Raw genomic sequence first — 20,831 nt, 5'->3', positions numbered from 1 at the left:
TTCTAAGTCCAATAAATCAGAGGATGTGAGAGTTGGAAGAGACATTCCAACTAGGCCGTGAACCTTGGAAGCCTTGAGCTAAAAGGGGCTTTAGAGGGCTTGTAATCAATTCCCTACTTGCAAATGGGAAACTGAGGCTCACAGTGATGGTGTAACTTACCCAAGATCCTACAGCAAAGTTGAGAGTTGAAACTGGGTCAACCGTGTAGATCATGAACTGCTCCCTCCCTTCATGTTAGGACGGGGTGCAGAGGCATCATGTGACTTGTCCCAGATGGGAGAGTTAGGCACTGAGAATCTACTATATGCCAGGTACCGTGCTAGGCATGTAATTACACCACACTGCTTCTCGAATGAGCAAGTGTGTCCTCAGTACTATTCTTCATATGCCATGCAGCTGTTTCCCACAGAGAAGCTCATTTGGTGTTGGAAATAGTCAGCATTTTTCAGCGCAGCTAATTTATCTCCTAATGGGTAAATTTTACTCACTGTGCTTTTTAAGGAAAATTTTGGCTCTATCAAAATATTCTTTAGATGAAACAGCAACTCCAGATTCCCCCAAAGTATGTCATTCTCCTCCAGGATAAAGTAACAGCATGAAACTGAGAGTCTAGAAGCCCAGGTTCTAGTCCCTGGGCCTTCAGCCCAGCTGAGCAAGTTGGCCAAGCCCCTGGCCCTCCCCAGCCTTAGATACCTCCTGTGTAGAATAAGGGGGTCAGAGAAGGTTCATTGTTTCCAAATGTGCTTCTACCAAAAGCCTTTGCTTGGAGAGTCCTTCAACACCAACACTTCTGATTTATCAATAAGTTGTCTCTTTTTTTATAAAATGTAGTCACATCCACAACCACGGTAGCTCTCAGTCAGAATAACATGCCATAAGGTGATAGACCCCAGCCCAACATTCAGCCCCCATGGTTATGGCAGAGTTCTGTGGGTGATTTCACAAAGGCTCTCAGAATCCTGGGAGCAGTTCCAGGATTCCCACCCTACCTCAATGGAACACTGTCTCTATCCTGCCCCAAGAAGCCTTGGGATCTCCTGGGCTAAAAGATTTCTGTAGTCCTTTGTTCTGAAATTCTTAAGGGGTAAATCCCACAGAATTCCTCAGGGTAAGTGTCTGAGGTTTCTTTTCCTGATCAATCCCAAAGCCTATTATTAGCAGTGTGGCTTGCATTTTAATACTGAGAATACTTGTGAATGTTTCTCTGAAACAAAATCTTTTTGTGTCGCAGGATGATGGCCTTGGCTAGAGGCTGAATGTCCCCTTCGCTTTCCTTTGCCTATTGCTCCCCTCCAGGGCCCTCAGTGTGGCCCCACTCTATCTACTCCTGGTCTTCACACCACCACTCCTCTGCCTGCTCCTCTCAGGCTCCATCCCCGTGCAGCACTTGTACAAATGCTCCCTTCTCACCAGCTCTCCAGGGACCTCAGTCATTTCCACACCTGTTTTGAATTTGTCCTCCACAAAAGGTTTCCCTGATCTCACCAGCCTGGGAGGATCGCTTCCCCCAGGTTTACGGGGCTCCTCTTCCAGGAGGTGGCATGGCGACCTTGGTGTGTGATTTATTACTGGCAGGCATTTACCTTGCACTTACTGTATTCCTTTGTTGAGGATGGGCTGCCAGAACAAAGGATCACAACAGAAATTTATGTTCTCACGCTTCCGGAGGCTAGAAATCTAAGACCACAGTGTTCGATTCCTCTGAGACCTCTTGGCTTGTAGATGGTGGCCTTCTCCTGTTGCTTCACAGGGTCACCCCTCTGTGCGTCTGTGTCCTAATTTCCTTATAAGGACACCAGGTTTTGGGGATTAGGACCCACCCTAATGACCTCTTCTATCTTAACTACCTCCTTAAAGACTGTCTCCAAATAGTCTCATTTAAGTACTCAAGGCAAGGCCTTCAACAAACTTTGAGGGGACACAGCTCAGCCCAGAACACCTACACACTTTTTACTGGGTTTTTTTGGTGCTGGAGATCGAACTTGTGACCTTGCGCTTGCGAGGCATGTGCCGGAACCACTGAGCTAAATCCCCGGCCCCTTCCTATGCCCTTTTGAATTGTGCTAGGCATTCTAAAAGCTAGAGAGGCAACTGCTCTCATTTGTCTTCCCACTGCTTTACTGGAAACACATGCAGAAGGCCAGGACCCTGGAGACCCGATGTCCCAAAGCCCCAACACTCACTGCAATTACTCACATCCTCCCTGGAAACCACTGCACTACTGCAGGGTAACAGGGAGCCAAGACTGAGCGAAGGGTCACACAGTCAGTCAGAGAATAAACAGGAGAGATTCTATTATCGACAGCTAAATTAGACAGAAATTAATATACAGTCAGAGAGGGACTGGGTCCTCAAGGAAGTCAGCACAAAAAATAAAGACATCAGAATTGTGGTTGGCAGTGCATCTGAAAAAGGCCAGACCTCAAGATGGAGACCAATGGAGAGGCCTGCAAGCCTCCTGAGGCATAAAGAGCCACTTGAGATTATGCTGTAATTAGCACCACCTGATGCAGGAAACCCAGCCAAGCATCAGACACCCAGGTGGGTGACCAGAAGAACATCTGGACCCAGCCCTTCTGCAAAATGCCTTTGTTCTTTCTATGTACCCTTGCTACGTGACTTGTTTCCCTATTGGACCAGTATTAGCTAAGTGGCTATACTTGTGATCCTATAGGTTGACTATAGCTGTACCCACATTGTGACTTGCTGTATAAACTACCCCTGACAAAGGGCCTTGGTGTTCACCCATTCGGGACCCCTCTTGGAAATCCAGGCGCTATTCTTCTCTCCTTATTTCCAATACAACTCTCCTAACTTCTTTTGGTTCTTGACTCCATTTCTCACTGTTGTGAGACCACAAACTCAGCACATTTGACATCTAACAGGTCAGAAGTTCTATTTTTCCTGTATCAACCCCTTTGGGACTCGTGGTCCCCTACAGGTCTAGCTTGTTCCCCCAAACTGCAGACCTAAAGGCAGGGGCTAACCCAAACAATTTTTAAATAACCATTTTAGAAAGCAGATTTTGTTTATGCCACAAGATAAATCACCAGGGCTGCCATTTTCCTAGTAATTTCAGAACCAGACACTGGTTTGGTTTTTGCTTTTTCTAAACAGTTGTCTCCTTTTGAGCTTCTCCGAGGGAGTGTGCCCCTTTGAGGCTCACTCAGGTCAGCAGAGCAGCAAGCTGCGTGCCCCTTACCCATGTTTACCCAATACTCCAGCATCGTGCTTATGAGGCTTAATGGCTCCGATGTATTCTGGGGTGCATTTTCTTAGCAGGGAAGTGCAGAAGTGGGCAATTCACATTTGCCCAAATTGATTCCACATCTGCCTTAAGTAAACCACAGGCAAACTCCCCACTCTCATCTTTGCAAGACAGTGTATGTTATTAGAGGGGGAAAAACAAAAGGCTATTTTAGAAATGAAGAAAAATAAGGTGAAGGTCAGCCTGAGGTTCAGACTATTGCTGTGGGTTATTGTTCCCTCTTTGAGGAAAACTAAATAATGTTGCTAAATTATAAGACATTTCAACTCTGGCTCTCTTGCTCCCACCGCACAATTCTTTAGTGTGAAAAATCTTATTAAAGAAAAAAAAAACTCAACCAACAGAAACATCAAGAAACCTCATCTATCCGGAACAATGCAGAAACAGAAAGCAAACAGTAAAAAAACCTTGGGGCAGCCAACACATCACAAAGCCATTGTGATTTATCCACACCAGAGCCTCTAATCCCACACTAAAGGCATTTGCTTTCATTTCTTGCCAGATTCCAGCCTTTGGGCTAACTGCTTTCCGGTCTCACTGCAGACAACAGAGGAAGTTGGAACCTGCTCCTTACAGCTGAGAGGCAGGGCAGAGATAAAAAAAATCAGAAAAGCCAGAAATCTCAGGGGTGCCCCAAGTCCCCCCACAGAAGGAACAGGTAACTGACCCAGGCAATCAGCCCCTCAGGCACAACTGTAGAGTAACACTAAGTCTGAGGGATGAGGAGAAGGGTAAATCATGTTTAACATTTTTTATTTAAAATGGAAATGATGTGTGGAATACATTTCAGAAAAATGATTAAAATAAGATATAAAATTGAGGGTTGGGGATTTAGCTGAGTGGTTCTGCCGCCTGCCTCGAAAGCACAAGGTCCCAAGTTCGATCCCCAGTACCAAATAAATAAAAATAAGATATAAAACTGATATGCCATATCAAGACTAGATTGATTTCAAGGACAAGGACCCAACCTAAATTGACACAAAAAGGGATATTACTTTACTAATACAGAGATGGCTTTGCTTTGGACACAAGTGAATCCAGGTTTGAATGGTATCATCAGGACCTGGCTTCGATCTCCTGCAGATCCCTCCTACTTCCAGGTTAGTCTCAGACTGGCTCTGTCCTCATGCTGTCAAGATGGCTGCCAGTAGCTTCCCATCTGATGAGACCCTCTTGTAAGTTGATCACACAAACCAAAAGACAAGACAAATACCTGTTCATCCTGAATCCAACCTCTGTGGCCAGAACCAACATGGACATCCTCGTGGAGCATGGGATGAAGTCAACTCCACCACAGCAGACAGAATGTGAGATGAAGGAGCAAAAGTGGGCATGGGGATGGGAGGAGATGATATCATGAGAGAGTGGATAAGATGTTGGGTAAAAGAGCAGCAGATGTCCACCAGCACAAGAAAACGCTGTCACTACCCTGTCTAGCACACCCAGCAGGGCTCTTTCTTGAGGTCTCTGGGCATACTTATCCTTACTGCTTTGTCTTGTTTTTCAGGTACACAGTAGATGTTTAATAAGTGGATGCGTAAATGGCCATTAACTGGCAGTTGGTAAAGTTTCAAGATCCTTAACACTGTACAACACACACACGCACAAGTAAACACACACGAGAATGGGTGTCATGTACACTCATCATTATAAGGAATGCATACTCATTAAAAAATATATTTAAAAAGTAAAATTTAAGCATTGCAAAATGAGTCTGATGACCATCAAAAAAGCTTATGTAGTTCTAAAATTGTTTCCAAAGTTTTGTTAAGAATCCTGTGAACATCTTTGTATATACAGCTTTTTTAAAAAAGTGCTTTCAATTATGGATTCACAGAAAAATCTCAGGAGAGGAAGTTAAATGTGACCATTTACAAGCAATTGATATGGTTATTTTTTACATTTACAAATGACTGGGACCATAAAAAAACGACTGTGACTTCCGAGTGTTCATTTACATTTGGGGTTGGTTTTCTGTCACTTGCAACCAAAAAAGCCTGGGCAATGGATTTTTGCTTTTAATCTTATTTCAGTTATTTGGGGTGACAGGCCCACCCTAGGAAGAAGTGACCGCTTTGTGGTCTCCATATCAAGAGTCCCCAGATCCTTTGGGGAGCGGCGAGTTCTAACTTCCCCGTAACCTAGGAGGACCTGTGGCTGAGTCAAAGCAGAAGACTGAGCTCCAGGCCGAGATTTTCTGCTCAGGGACAGAGCAGGAGAGCCAGACGAAGGACCCCTGCAGGGCCCAGTCGACGCATGCGCACCGCAGCCTATCCAGGTGCTCCCCCCCCGCCCCCCGCAGGGGAGACGCTAACGAGCTGCGCACAAGGTTGCCAAAAGGCAGCATCAACTGCAGAAGGCCTCGACGCCCTCAGCAGGTGTGCGCCAAGTCCCTGAAGCAGGGTAAATGCACCTGTCCTGCCCATGGGGCCCAGGGTACCTGCTGATGCTTTCCCGTGGCAAGGAGCTCTTCTCTGCCCCAGAATGGCTGCCTGGGGATCACCCTTTCCTATCTGTCCCAGGGCAGCGCCTAGACCTACCTCGCTGGGGCCAAATCCAGTCTGCGTTTACTCCTAATTGCCAGTGCATCGCAGATCACTGTAATAAAATGTAATTGTACTGGAAATCTCAAAACATGAGCAAAACGCCAAGCCCTGGCTTTTCTTTATCAGATTCTGTAAAGTTTCTAAATGTTCTTCGTTTCTGTAGGGACCTCACTGGGGACAGGAGACAGCCTTGGCTGCTCTGGCCACTTATAATGAGAACTGCTTCGCGAGTGCTGTGGCTTCAGTTTCAAGTTTTCAGGGAGCTTCCTGCTTAAATATCTTCATGTCTCCTAAGCGGAGTGAAAACCCAGCAGCTTGTCATTTCAGGGAGGGCACCACGGCCCTACCCACCGCTCCGGACCTACCCACTGCTCCCTTTGATCGGTAATTCATCCCTCAAGGGCCTTCAGCCCAGCAGGAGTAGCATCAGGGGGGAGGCCAAGCCAGGGCCAGGACAGGGATGGTCCACCAGAGGGGCACTGGGTCCATGCTCAGCATCTGCTGCTTCTTTAAAGGTCCAGTAATAGTCCACGTTATTTTGATTTTGTTGGCGAATTTGTTTCATCTCCCCCTACTAAAGGTTTTTCAACTGAATATGTGAATGTTATGCCCTGCTTTACTTAAACACAAGGGGTCTAACATACAAGAGAGAAAACTGAAATGAGAAAACAGAAAGAAAAATAAGGAAGGGGAAAGGTGAAATGAACATAGAGGCCCACATATGTTCCACAAGGCCATAGGCACTTTTTAAAAAGCTATAACACAAATGTGTTTGTTGAGCTTCCGGTCAGCTAATGCAAAGAGGGGATCAAGGTGCACCATTCAGTGTTCCCAGGATAAAAGCATCAACTGTTCAGCAATGCTGCTACTTCTGGTCTTGGAATTTTAAAATATCAATCTAAGTCTCCTTACAGAACACACCATTTGGCAATGGAAATGAAGGACCCAAACTTTTTTTCAATAACGGAAATGCCGTGCGTTTCTCCTCTCGCCTTAAAACTTCCTTCAATATGAGTGCTAAAACATTGCTCACTAAAAGTAACTCTTTGAGGGAGTTAATGTAATCCAACCACATCATTCTCAAAAGGCCTGGCAAAATCCAAAAGGGGTTGACACTGGGCAAAGTATGGTCCAGCAATCTCTACAAATCTCTGGAACATTTTCGGGGGTCTGCGTGGTCAAAACTACTTTTACAATACTACTTATGAGTGTGTAGACTGTTTTCCAGCAGCCCTGTAGAGATATCGCTACAGACTCCATGCAGACCAGATGTGAGAATTTAGCTGTCTTTTGTTAAGCCGGGCATGAGAGAGGTTTGCAAATTATTCTTTTGTCTTGACAAATTTTTCACATGAAAATATGTCCAATTAACTTACATGGGTTATTGATATTCTTAAAAGACACAACTTTTTAGTTTTGTTTAAATTTCTAATACAGTTAGCATCTATCAATATAACAGCCTATATAAACAGAATCACGGTGGAGTTCTTGGAAATTTTTAAGAGTATAAAACTGTCTTGAGTCCAAAAAGTTTAAGAATCACTGCTCTAAAAGATTTTCCCCCAAATGATGCTGCCAATCACAAAAAATCCACTGTGCAAAATGCTCTGCGATCCATACACTTGGGAAATGCTGTGTCTGTCCGGAAAGTCATCCAATTAGAAGCCAATAAACCTAACCAACATTCTAACTCTGTTCCCTGAGGTTCCTGGCTAAGATCCCCTTTCAAGTGCTTCTATTATTATCCCAGGGGGCACATGGGCACTCAGATGACTGGCAAGGCCCTCAGTCCGTCCCCATGACACCATCTCTCACAGCAGTCTTGAGTTACCCGTGTGACAACATGAGTGATCGCGTTACAAACAGGGAGGCGATGAGCAGGAAAGACAGCCCCTTTATCTCTGCAAAGAGGTGGACCCAGGACAAAGACCCCACTCTAGAGACAGAGCTGGACCTGTTCACTTAAAGACAGTCAAGTGAGGCCCCACGGAACTCAGACACTCAGATGCAGTCACTTTAGGGTGGACATGTTCCAAGGCAGACAGTGCCACACACTCGCCTCACTCATAAAGACAGCTCAATTAAACATCTGTAGAAGCCTGACTTTTTAGTTAATAATGGTGCCCCCTCCAAGGAAAACAGCGGGCAAATGTATCCCTAATTAGTCAACTTCCTCTACTGGGTTGTTAACTGTTAGTCAATTAAATGTTAGGGAATGCTTACCAAAAATGATGACTTTAGTTTCAGAACTATCAATCTTACTTCTTTTTGACAGTAATTACATAATTGGGTCAGTTGTATATTAAGAAAAGGCTAAGCTCCCAGTAATAAAATTACTGTTTGTCATCAAGCAGCTATATAAGGAGAGTAATATGCATGACACTCTGCTATAAAATGGAAAAAGTGTCTCTTCAGAAGCATATACTAGTAAGGGGTTGGGCCAAGTACAGGACAGGACATAACAGGATAGGAAAGTTAAAGAGGAAGAAAGGAAAGAAAGAAGGAAGGGAGGAAGGAAGGAGAGAAGGAAAGAAGGAAAGAGAGAAGGGGGGAGGGGAGAGGGACAGAGAAAAGAAGGAAAGAAAAAGAATTCTCACTCATCCTTGTAGCACCTGGTAAGGTACCTAAACTGACATCCAAAAATATTTGTCTCAATAAATGTACCATTTACCTTTAAGATGTTTACTTATACACAGATGTATACTACACAAATAATAGTCAAATATAATCTAGTCCAACAGTACTTCCTGGTTCTATAATCTACTTACCTTAACAAAAAAGATTTACAAAAAAAAAAAAACTGCGGCAAAATAAAAATAAATCATTTTAATAGACATATTTTCAGCTTCTGTTGATTCACCCCTGATTTGTACTGTATGCAGAGGCACTCGAGTGGTTTGACTTGCTTTATATTTATTTATTTTCCAGCATGGAGCAATCTTCAACAGGAGATGGTATGGCTGAACTGTTTATTCTTAAACAGCACAAAGTACCTTGTCCGCAAAGAGCTTTATCAATTTGAATATTTTCAAAGAGCCCTAGGAGGCAGCTCAGCATGGTGGTTCTTCACTGAAATCTGCTATTTGGAAGGTGGCAGGTTGCTTGTATTCCTATCACAGCTCAGGAGATGATAAAGACTGAATAATAAACATCTCCCACAAACAGCCCCGCAAAATAGCTTCATTTCTGGAAAGCCAATCAAATCATGCAAGTCTTCCTAATGGTGTAGTGTGTTCCAGGGTTCTTTTGATATTTAAGAAGGGAAATATTAATCCTGGTACATAGTCTTTTATACAAATACTCTTACTGATGGCATCACAGGGTTTTCTTCTCCAGCCACCCTCCCATAGTGAAGTGATTTATTGTGTTCGAAGCAGAGTCAAAAGCACGAAGATGTCTACTTTGGTAATCAGAGCTGATGACAGCCTTCTCATTTCCTGCCAAATGGATCAGACCACACTTTTAACCCTATGGAAAGAAACATGAATAAAACAGGATCCATTTTGAAATGCCCTAGTACTTCCCCCAAATCCAAACAAACAAAATGACATTGGAATTGAGTTGTGCAGTTTCCATGTGGCTGATAGTGAGAGCTGGCTGTGGAACCCTGGAATGAAAGGGCCGGGAAGCCACGGCAGCCGAGGGACATTTAAACGGCTCAGAAACTGCCCATCGCAAGAAGATATATATCTGGCCTAGTTAGAAAATAAATAAATAGAAAAGAATGTTGCCACAGATTCCAAGAGTTTTGGTTAATAAGCTGGAAACCTCTCATTTTGGGCCAACTTGGATCATCTTAAAGGAACTACGCATTCACCCATCAAGGGAGCTTTTTGAACTTTTGTAGAAAGCTGAATCTCACATCAATTAAAACAGCTCACAAGTAAATACTATTTTCTCATGAGGGTACTGTTTAAATGGGTGCTTAGTAAATAAGTCTGCAAAACAGCCATTCACACTTCATATCTAATTGCACACTGGTTACATTTTTATGCCCATTTATCAGGTGTTACAGAGGAATCCAGCAAATTTGCAAAAAGTACTCGTTGAGGGTGCTTTCATATTGAAATACAAAAATGAATCTTGGATGGCACCTATAAAATGGCAACTATTGTAAAATATATAGCAAAAGGAAGTTTCTAAGCATTCTCCCTCTCTCCACAGCAAAGCAAACACAAATTACACAACTGTACAAATGTGGTACTGTTTTGATTTTTTTTTAAGTTTACCTGGTGGTTGCACATCTTCTTGGACAATCCCAGCCCGATTGATCGCTTGTTCCTTCTCTGAGAAACAACAGAACAATTATTCTTTAGAATGGAGCAAATCAAAATCTTTGCAGTTATATGGGCCAATGACAGGGGACAGTTAGAAACAGTATTTACGAGTGTTTTAAATTCAGCGATGCCATTACTCAAAGCTTTTAGTTTGTGGAAGTTAGATCTTGTAATGCAAAAAGATTGGGTGTATTCAAGAAAAGAAAGAAAACTATACTTCAAAAGAAAAGCTCCCAACTAACATCTTTTTCCTGTGATCTCAGCATTTTGGAAAGGCAACAAAACAACAGAAAAACAACAATTTTGAAAGAACTGGTGGGCATGATATTATGAGAAGGCTGCTGACATGAAGGAACAAGCACAATTAGCAAGAAAATGACGAAGTTCATATGTCTGAAATGCACTCCGCTGAAGGCCTAGACTCAGAGCTAGAGATGCTATGTTTTTGATAGGAAATAGAGCAGAAAATTAATCTTTGGGTGGGTGGCTTTGGTTTTGATAATTGAAGCTTCCCTAATTGACTGCAGGTGCCATACCAATTAGCAAGCACACTGCAGCGCCAGCGGCTGCATCAGGCTCCCTGGAGATGGCCAACAGGCCAGGCCAAGAGAAACTGGATATTTTATGACTGTGGGCTTCAAGCACTCTGACATGTCTTTCTAAGAGGCTGAGAATAATCCCGAGGTCTGTGGCAATGAAGGCTTACTATTTTTAAGTCTCTTGACAAATGGCACTTTTTAAAAGGAAGACTTGGAGCCAGAGGATATTTATTCCTAGAGTAATTAAATGTTGTAATCAGACCTTTGTTTTAATCAGACTGACAATGTTTCCTTAAATCCACATTTAGCTCTTGTTTAATATTGGGCTGTTTACTTTGGCCTCTGGATTCTCATAAAGTTACACAGGCCTAAAGGTTTTGCTAACCCTAATATTCACTGCACTTGCTTCTCTAGCAATGTGACAGAAAGTCAATCTGAAATGACCTACTTGATAGTTTTGTCACTGCTAAATTTTGCTTGGCATGGAGATTACGGGAATCCTGATAGCCAATACTAAGAGGGAGGGACAAATTAACGAGGCCAATCTTAGCCAGTGGCCTGAGGTCTCACTGCAGCCCTCTGATCGAAGCAGGTGAAAAGCAACCAAGACCCTCAGGACCCAGACACTGCACACCCACTCCAGGGCACAAAGTGGAGCCTCTAAGGGGGCTACACTCTCCCAAATAGCTCAACACAAAAGGGGTCCCCATTTCCTGTGACAGTAAGTTCTTGTAGGAGTGAGCCTTACCACACTATCGATACATAGGTCTCAAAGTACATATGTCTCCAACAGGCTTGGAAAATGCCAAGTGGTGAAAGACACTCTTGGTCTTGCCAGGACCCAAAATAGATGGAATTTGCCAGACTCGAAAAGTCTATTCTCTGATATTATGAAAGTGGGAAGAGACGAGTTTTGAAAACTAATTGTCAGAAAGCATTTCTAGATGTGTGGGTTGAAGCTCATTCACCCTGCTGTACAGAGCACGTTCTCTGAGAGCCAGGGACTGCAAAGCCAAGGCGCCCGGCAGGCTGCCAAGCACAAGAGGAAGCTGACTTGGGGCATAGGCTCAGAATACCTAATTGTGTTCTGATCTCTCATGATGCAATGGAGAACCCAGGGTGAGAAAGGCTCCCTGTCTTCACACTTTCCTGCTAATTGCTAATGAGGTTGGAGAGAGGCTGGAGATTTGTCTCAAATAGACCATAATCTCTTTATAATCCTCATCCTCCTGCAACCGCCTCTACAGCATGGCTTGGACAGGCAACTTGAACCAGTTCCTACCGAGTGATAACCAGGTATTAGCGGCCTAGCTCCATTCGCTGGTTCTTTAATCCATTAATGTTTTATAAATACTCAGGCCAAAGCAGTCTTTATGTAAATTCATGATACCACACAATGACACTTTATTTGTGAATGCAGAATATGCTGAAAGGAAAAGAGAAGTAGTCTCTCAGGATTTAGTAAGTATATCTTGACGAGGCTGACAGGTTTCCACAGTATTTTGCTATCACCGGAGAAACAGCGAATGTACATAAACCTCACAGGGAGAAGGCAGTGGTAGAGCCAGGGGGTTAACTGCGTGAACGCTGAAGTTAATTGCCGACTTCAGTCGTGAGTACATTTCTAGCAGGAGTGAAATGATTAAAACCCAACCATGGCACCCTGGGTTAGACAATCCCCACTCCAGTGTCTAAGCAAGCCCGACTCTGCCCCCTGGTGCTAAGGCAGTGGCTTGATTTGTGGTTTTAATTGAGAGTCATTATCTTTAGTCAAAGGGCCAAGGTATATTATTAAAGCTGGTAATACATGAAGGAGGACTGATTCTTGTATGGAAGTAAAGAATTGACTTAATAATTTTTAAGTCTTTGAAAATGAAAACATATCCTTATAGCAAACTTCCGTATTAGGAAATAAATCCAGTGAGTGACATTTTCCTATAACAATGACAACCAAAAAAAGAGGCCACAGAGCTAAGTGCCCTCCCTTCTTGCAGAGGAGCAGCAGGTTGAAACCCAAAGTACACAAGCAGATGACACCAACAGGACCTTGGGAATCCACCTCCTCCACCTTCTCCTGCCAGTGAACAGCTGAAATGAAAGCAGCTCACATCTCGACGTAACTGGGATGAACGGCAAAATGTGAATAGATTATTAGATAATAGCACTGTATCAGTGTTAAATTTCCTAGACTGGCTGACTGTATTATAATTAAGGAAGATGGGCCGGGGATTTAGCTCAGTAGCACTGTGCCTGCCTTGAAGCGAAAGGTCCTAAGTTCGATCCCCAGTACCAAAAAAAAAATTATGGAAGAGAACACCCTTGTTCCTGCGAAATTCAGAAATGAAAGCTCCCCAAACTTAGACTTACACGTGTGAGTATAATTCCTTATGTATATATGCCTCTATCTCATCTATGGGTCAGAAGCCAAACATGGCGAATGTTAACAATGGTAGATCTAGGTGAAGGATATAAAGGAATTATATCATTCTTATGATACTATTCTTTTCTGTCAGTTTGTATTTTTTCTTTATAAAAAAATAAGTGACTGTTAAACATACACATAAGAAGGTCTAACAGTGTGACTGTTCCACGACTACTTCAAAGTATCTTTTTTACGACAGCAAATACCAATTTTTAGAGGAAAATCTTTCTGCTCCCATCTTTGCTGCTCTTGGCTGGAAACTTATTGGTTTGCCTATAGGGGAATACTGAACAAGGCAGCACTAGCGGCAAGTGTGAACCACAGGGCCATGACAGCAGGTGTGAGCCACGGACCGAGGAGGATACACGAGAGAGAACCAGCTGCCCAAGGGGATAAAAAGGCTGCAACAGCAAGTGTGAATCAGCCGGCTGGGGATAAGCAAATGGCCACTGCAGCAGAAATGAACCAGAGGCTGAGGAGAAGCCACACCAGCAGTGTGAACGAGGGGCTGACAGGACCCAAACAGCCGTAACGGCAAGTGTGAGCCGGGTGACGGAGGGAACCGAATGGCTCTAACAGCACATGTGAACCAGAGGTTGGGGAGAAGCCACACACCCCAACAGCTGTTGTGAATCAGCTCGCTGAAGGGGACAAAATGGCCTCAAATCACAGGCTCCTCCTGGAGCCGTAAACACAACCATTTTCTCAGCAGAGCGGCTGGGTGAATGCAGGGAGCTTGGTGATGCCAGTTAGAAAACAAGACTTGAGTCAGTGCATTTCATTTGATTTTATGGTAAACGAAATGAAAAGCAAATTCTAAGCACCGAGCATGTAATAGGGAAAATGCCCTTACAAGGTAAGAATTACTTCCACATCGAGTGATTTCTTGTAACCTTATTGCGCTGAGTGTACAACACAGATTCAGCTAGGGCAACAGAATGAGAACATGACGGAGCAGTAGAATGAAGTCTCCTCCCAGCATCCCTGGGTTCTTTCACTTTGCTGATCCTTAAATGTTCATAGCACTGTGACAGGGCATCAGGAGGACAAGGCCTGGGGGTGTCCCAACACCCCCTGATGCTCACCCCGCAATTTATGGGCTGGGTGACCTTGGACAAGTCACCTCCATGAGCGGAATGAATGAGCAGGCAGAAGTGCCTTACCCTGGGCCCAAGGTCTTCCTCTCCCGGTGCTGAGGCTCTGCCACCTCCCCGCTGTGGGCTGTCACCTCTCCAGCACCTGTGTCATCTGGAGTCTCCTGGCACTCCCAGCCACTCAGAAAGTAAACACATTCTCCCTAGACCTCTTGACCTGCTGCAGATACTGCTTTGCTGTTCTCCTCTCCAACAGCTCCAACATCTTCAGATCGTCAATTTAACAGGCTTTCTGTTTTGTTTACTCTTTAATCTGCTACACTTTGCTTTTTGTCCACATCCAAACCATGAAAAGCATTAACAAAATTATCAGTACTTTTTACCGTCTTTTTGCTAACTCCACTGGATATTTTCACTTATCCTCCTTACCATCCCTAAGCAGCCCACCCCCCCTTTCATGATGCGCTGCCTTGTGTGCTGGACCTGTAGCCCATCTCTCCACCAGCCTCCTTGGTCCTGTCTTCAGAGCTCGGTCCTGCTGCAGCTCAGGGCCCTATGTCTAGGTGCGCCTGCACATGCCTGCCTGTCCCTCCCCAGCTCTGGGCACTGCCTGGCCACCTGGACCCACTGCACTGACTCGGTGCACACACAGCTCCAGCTTGCTGATCCCAACGCCTCTGGGAAGTCCCCACCCCAAACTCCAGCTGTCCAGATGCGAACTGTCCTCTCACCCCAATGTTTCCCACAAGTGAGAAGAAGCATCCCGTCTCCCCAGCTGCAGGACCCATAGGCCAGATGCCCTTTTCCTCCTCTCCCTTCCTTGCCACTGGGGCTCATGAGTATCAAACCCCACAGAGGTTCATCCTCCCCTGACCCACGACTGCCACTCTAGTTTAGGCCAAGGAAACAGAGCCACCCTGAACCTGGCCTGCTGGGGACTGAACACTTCCAGCACACCCTCCTTCACAGAGTGAGGCTCATCGCCTTGCTCTCCTGGTGAACACATCTCAGTAATTCTCCACTTCTCAAAGAGCAGTGCTTTGTCGGAGTATGTCAATAATGCGAGTGAGATGATCAACTCGGAAGAATAAATGGAGAGATGGCAGGCTTTTCAACAGCCACAGCCGAAGATGGGGAAAGAGGGGTACATTTCCTAACAAATCAAAACAGAGGTTTCCAATTAAAAATTCTCACCAAAGAAACATTAATAGATGTATTTCAGGGGGAAAAAAGAGGAAATTAAAAAAGGATGAGAGGCAAGAAAGATGGGTAAGAATGTGTGTAAAAGCTGGGTGTGGTGGTGTACATGTGTAATCTCAGCACTCCGGGAGGCTGAGGCAGGAGGATCTCAAGTTGCAACCCAGCCTGGGCAACTTAGCAAAACCCTGACTCAATATAAAAAATAAAAAGGGCCAGGACGTGTCTCTGTGCAAAGCCCATGGGTTCAATCCCCAGTGCTGCAAAGGCGGGAGGGAGGGAGGAAGGGAGAGAAGGAAGATGGATGGAAGGAAGGAAGGAAGGAAGGCAGGAAGGCAGGCAGGCAGGCAGGCAGGAAGGCAGGCAGGCAGGCAGGCAGGCAGGCAGGAAGGCAGGAAGGCAGGAAGGCAGGCGAGAGAGTGTGAGAGCATAGAAACAATCAGAGACTGTACATAAACAGTGGCGGGTCCAACTGATTTGGGGAGTGGTAAAGACAGACAGGGCTAAACGAATGCAGATGTATGTGGCTGGGACAGGAGTGCAATGCAAAGACCTGAGCATCTTGTCTGGTCAGGGACACCCAGCAGCTAACAGACTCAGGTTCAGAGCGACTGCTAAACTCCAGGTTCTAAAAAGAGCAGCCAGACAAATGCTAGCTGAAATGAACTGAAGCTCGTTCCACAAAGTGGGATCTCCTGACCTCGTCGTGGACCCCAGTTTAGGGCCAGGCCAGCCAGCCTTAGATCTGTGCACTGCTTGAATCTCTCACCTCCCTGCCCCGTGGCTCCTTAATTGTGCAATGTTTTTATGGAATGCCTAACATAAGACTATAATGGGAGTGGCCACAACCACTACCTCCTTTAATTTACCCCAAACCTGGCCAATTCAGTCCAATAAACTCCACTGCTGCTGCTGAGGAAACAGGGTGGGCCCTCAGAAGTAAAGGAACTCATCTTAGTGATTCACCCCCCAAGACATGGAGAGGACCTTTCCCTGCCTCATTTCCTTTTCTGGGGCAGGCTGGGCAGTGCGGTGTGTCACGGTTTATGGATTAGAGGCACCAGCTCAATCCCAGGCTGACTCATCAATTGTGGGACTGTTTGTAAGTTACTCGCTGCAATTTGCCCACATATGAAATGGGGATGATTTTTCAGCAGCTACAGACTTATTATTGATACTAAATGCTTAATATTTGAAATGCTTAGATGTGCTTAGAAGACTACTAGATACAGCTTTCAATAAATATGAGCTGTTTACCATTACTTACCTGTCTAAAGAATCAGTTATGACTCTCGGCTATAAACTGGCTAAATTAATCAAAATAGAACCAGAAAAGTGAGCAGGCACAACTGCCTTCCAGTTTAAAATGCAGCTATTGTGGTTACACTCATGAAAACATTCACTCCAAGGGCCTGATTTGTCTGTCTCAAGCAAATCAGACAGCCAAGGATTCTGGATGTCCCTTGGAGACTACTGTAGGGGACACATGACACAGACCCACACCATGGTCATCTGATCACAGTGGCGTTCTCAACCAACATGTGAAGCTAGGTAATTCTGTGCACAGGGGACTGTTCAGTAAGGTTTATTCTGGCTTCTATCCAGAAGATATCTGTAGCACAGTTGCCTTCCTTTCTCTCTCCTACCTGTGACAAGCAAAAATGTCTCCAGATACAGCCAAATGTCCCCTGCGGACAAAACCATTCCTAGCTAAACACCCCTGCTAGGGCTTCATAACTGACACATTTCTAGTTGGACCCAAAGCAGACCCTTTGTTCCAAGTTCAACTCTAGAGACCACAGTAAAATAGCCTAGAACACAATCAGCCAGGGAAAGTGATGGAAATAGACCTCACAACCCCATCTTTGCCCCTACACATGGCACGGCAAGTGCAGACAGGCTGGAAGGAGGGGTGGACAGAGGCCATGTCAGCCTTAGCTGATGAAAATAAACTACAAGGAAATCTAAGTGTGTATTTAAAAGCTCCACCTCCAGAAACCAAACATTGTAGCTTTCAGAATGGGCAGAGCATTTACATGGAGCTTTCGCCTTCAAATTGCCAAGCTTTCAGCCTCAGCCAATATCCTCAGGGGGCAGGGTTGGCCCTCTTCCATCTTCAAGATGATTCAGGTTTCCTGGAGAACAAAATGAGTCTCTAATGCCTAATATTTTCTCTCTGACAGATGGTTTCAGATGTATCAAAGTGCTAATCCTTGCTGAAGTATAGGTCTCAAGGAAGGCGAGTTTGGCTTTTAGAATGATAGGACTTGAATGATTAAGGAGGAAAATGACTCCCAGGATATTCACCATTGTCATATGAGCAACCAGCTTCAAATGAAAGAAACCAGCAGAATCTGATAAATTATTTGAGGAAAACTCGAAAAACTCAGGTTAACAGTTTCAGCTTGAAATATTTCCACTCAAACACATCTTTGGGAGTGGAAATGAAGCGAAATAAAAACGCCTTTCAGCTCAGGATTATCAGGGTTTCATCTGCCTTCCCCTAGATCACTATGATGCTGGAAGCTCTGGAGACAGAGGCTTGGGCTGGAATATTTGCCTTGCCACCTAAATAGCTGTGTGACCTTGGGTAAAGTTATTGGATCTTGCAGCCTCAGTTCCCCATCTCTAAAATGGGTTATAACATCTACCTAAAGGGGAGGTTGTGCAAATTAACCGATCCAATTTATGCCTAAGCTGATGCATAAGCGCTCATACTAACTATGAGTGTTAGTATTCAAGTGTCGACCCACTATGTGCAGACTGCTTTCATATACATAGCCACCTGAGGCGCTCCAGGGGCTCCCGTTTTATTACTGATGGTGGTGCAGACATTGGTATTTATCGAGGGGACCTCTACGGGCCCGAGAGGGTGGGCCGCTGGTCCGCAATCACAAACATGGACACGGTAGAATTTGAACCTGGCTCTGCCTGACGCCTGAGCCCAGTTTTTCCACGACACCACGTGGAACTGACCGGGTGGGGGCTGAAGGGGGACAGTTCCCGGGGCCAGGCCACCGCGCGGGGTTAGAGGTCACTCACGGTACTCCTCCAGCCTCATTAGGGGCCGGAAGTAGATGGGGTAGAAGGCGGCGCCGACCAAGGAGAAGAAGCCGCCGAAAATGAGCGCGGTGCGCAGGTTCCGGGACATGGCGCCAGGCCCGGGGCTGACCTGACCCGCGGACGTCCCCGCACGCGCGGAGACTTCGCTCCAGCCAGCCAGGCCCGTGACCCCACTCGGAAGTGGAGAAGCGGCTTTCGCTTCCGGGCCTTGGGGGCGGGGAGAGAGGCAGGGGGCGGGGAGGAAGGCGGGGCTTTGGGGGGGAGTGTGCCTGAGGAAGGTGGGGGCGGGGCGGGGCGGGGGCGGGCCCAGGATGGTGGGCGGGGCCTCGTCCCTGCACTTCGCCTACTCCTCCCTCCCCCGCTGCGCGTGAAGCTGATGCAGGTGGCCGATTGCTGGGGAGCTTTTGTTCCGCTCTTTCCTGCAGGTCCTTTTTTGCGCCCTTTCCTTCTCTGGGGCTGATTCCTCTCTCCGCCGCTCCCGTCGCCACCCTCCAGACCTCTCACTAGCCCTCGGTCACCAGCCGCGCTTTCTTGTCCTTCCCTGGTTAATTTGATATTTTGTGACTGTAGCGAGCCGGCCGAGCTCAAAGGCTCTCTCACACAGTCCTATCAGTGGGCTCAAGTTACAGCCGAGGGGACCACGGCTTGGCTGCCCGGCTTGGCTGCCCGGCTTTGGATAAGATACTGGGCCTTTTTGAGGGCAGTTTGTGGCAATGAGAGCCAAAGGGACAAATCGCCTGGTCCGGGTGGCCTGACGGGTGTTTCTGAAACCCGGGCCACAAGAGCTTCTGGACACAGACTGGCCTGGGAGGGGTCCTGACCCCGTTTTTCCACCCTTTCCTCTTGCCCTGCGGTCTGTGCTGGGCTGTCAGGGATGCCAATAAGGATAGAAAGTGGACAGAAATCAGCGAAAGTCAGGGAACCAGGGGCCAATCCCACCGATGGGACCCCGGGGCTCTGGCTTATTGCCTGAGTGGGGGCCACTGAGGACAGACATCTGCTTCCTCTTTGTCTGATTGCCACCTTGCATCCCCTGCACCTTTCCTCCTGACAGGTGGGCTGTGCCTGAATATGACCTGCCCAGGGGGCTGGGCAGCTGGGACCAAGATTCCTTGGGGCTTCACTCCAACTCTTCGCGGTTTTTTTTTTGTTTTGTTTTGTTTTTGGTACCGGGGAATCGAACTCGGGTCTTTGCGCTTGCGCAGCAGGTGGCGAACCCACTGAGCTAAATCCCCAGCCCTTCACTCCAACTCTTACAAATAGAAATGATTTCCACAGCTGGGGCTGGGGAGCAGAGAGGACATTTATCTTGACGCTAGCAGCATTATTTAGTCCAGAAAAGATGTACACTCTTTCCGAAATGGTGTGAACACAGCTCTCCTCTTCCTTTCTTCATAGTTTTGTATTTGTAGTTGTATCAAGATAACCGTCTACCTCCGTTGCTCTAGAAGCATATAAATCAGTTGTTCAATCTGTCAGCAGATTTATGAACTATCTGCTGTGCCCCTACAGGGGACACAAGACGAATAAGAAGTGACCCCTGCTGTCCCGGATCCTGCCATGGAACATACACATGAAGAGATAACTGATGACCCCCACGGCCTGTTGCAGATGAGTGACAAGGACTGCCAAGGTGCAGAGGAGGAAGACAGATGACTGTGCGGTGAGGTGGCCGCTCCTCAGGCACCGCAAGCATGGACAGATAAGGAGTCTTCTCAGCAGAGGGAATGTGCAATACATGCTTTTATCACATGATAGAAAATTCCCAGGGTCAGTGTGCATTTGTCGTTTCAGCAGCCTACCATCCACTTCCCCTTTTCCTATTATTACCTTTTGGGAAACTGTACTCTCCTAATCTTGGTAAGCTGGGGTATCCTCTCCCACAAGGTAAGCTGGGGCTTCTGGCCCTCATCCCACTCTTCCCAGCTCTGAAAGTTAAGCATATAAGTAAGCCCAACCAAGCTTCCTTGCACAAAGATTGGTTAGCACAGGCTTAGGCCAATGTAGTTGCATCTTCTTGATCATATGACCCTGACTGAGCTGACCATAGTCTTATCTCAGCTCTGGAAAGGTACCATTGGAGAAAAGATGCTGGAGGTATGGGAGAGGGACCAGTTGGGGACTGAAAATGAGGTCAGCATAGCAGGAGGGGGGGGGGGCGGATACTGCATTAGAGCCAACCATACCTGAAGGAAGGAATATCTACCCCTGGACTGCTCAGTATGAGCCAATAAAGTCACTCTTTCAAGGAAGCCACTTTGAATTGGGTTCTGTCTTTTACAACAGAAGGAATTTGTCTTAGTTACTTTCTCATCTCTAAGACACAATACCGAACACCAACAACTTAAAGGTGGAAAGGTTTATTTTGCCCCACAGAGTTTGTAGAGGTTCCAGTCCACAGTCAGGTGGTTCCAAGGGAGGGTG

The 20,831-nt window shown here is 46.0% G+C and overlaps 1 protein-coding gene across 1 annotated transcript; it reads right to left on the bottom strand.

The window, feature by feature from the left end:
* Positions 1-8,626: 8,626 nt before the first annotated feature.
* Smim20 (small integral membrane protein 20) lies at positions 8,627-18,604 on the bottom strand. Its single transcript, XM_021260208.2, has 3 exons — positions 18,387-18,604; positions 10,045-10,101; positions 8,627-9,283 (listed from the first exon to the last, which is right to left on the bottom strand). The coding sequence occupies exons 1-3, from the start codon at positions 18,493-18,495 to the stop codon at positions 9,246-9,248; spliced, it is 204 nt and encodes a 67-aa protein (XP_021115867.1). The 5' UTR covers positions 18,496-18,604; the 3' UTR covers positions 8,627-9,245.
* Positions 18,605-20,831: the final 2,227 nt, after the last annotated feature.

Source organism: Heterocephalus glaber, unplaced genomic scaffold (genome assembly GCF_053883595.1).
Source record: "Heterocephalus glaber isolate CG9 unplaced genomic scaffold, H.glaber_assembly_v1.0 deba00001509, whole genome shotgun sequence".
Taxonomy (NCBI): Eukaryota; Metazoa; Chordata; class Mammalia; order Rodentia; family Bathyergidae; genus Heterocephalus; species Heterocephalus glaber.
Note: the sequence above shows the minus strand (reverse complement) of the source record. Positions and strands in the feature narration are given on the sequence as shown.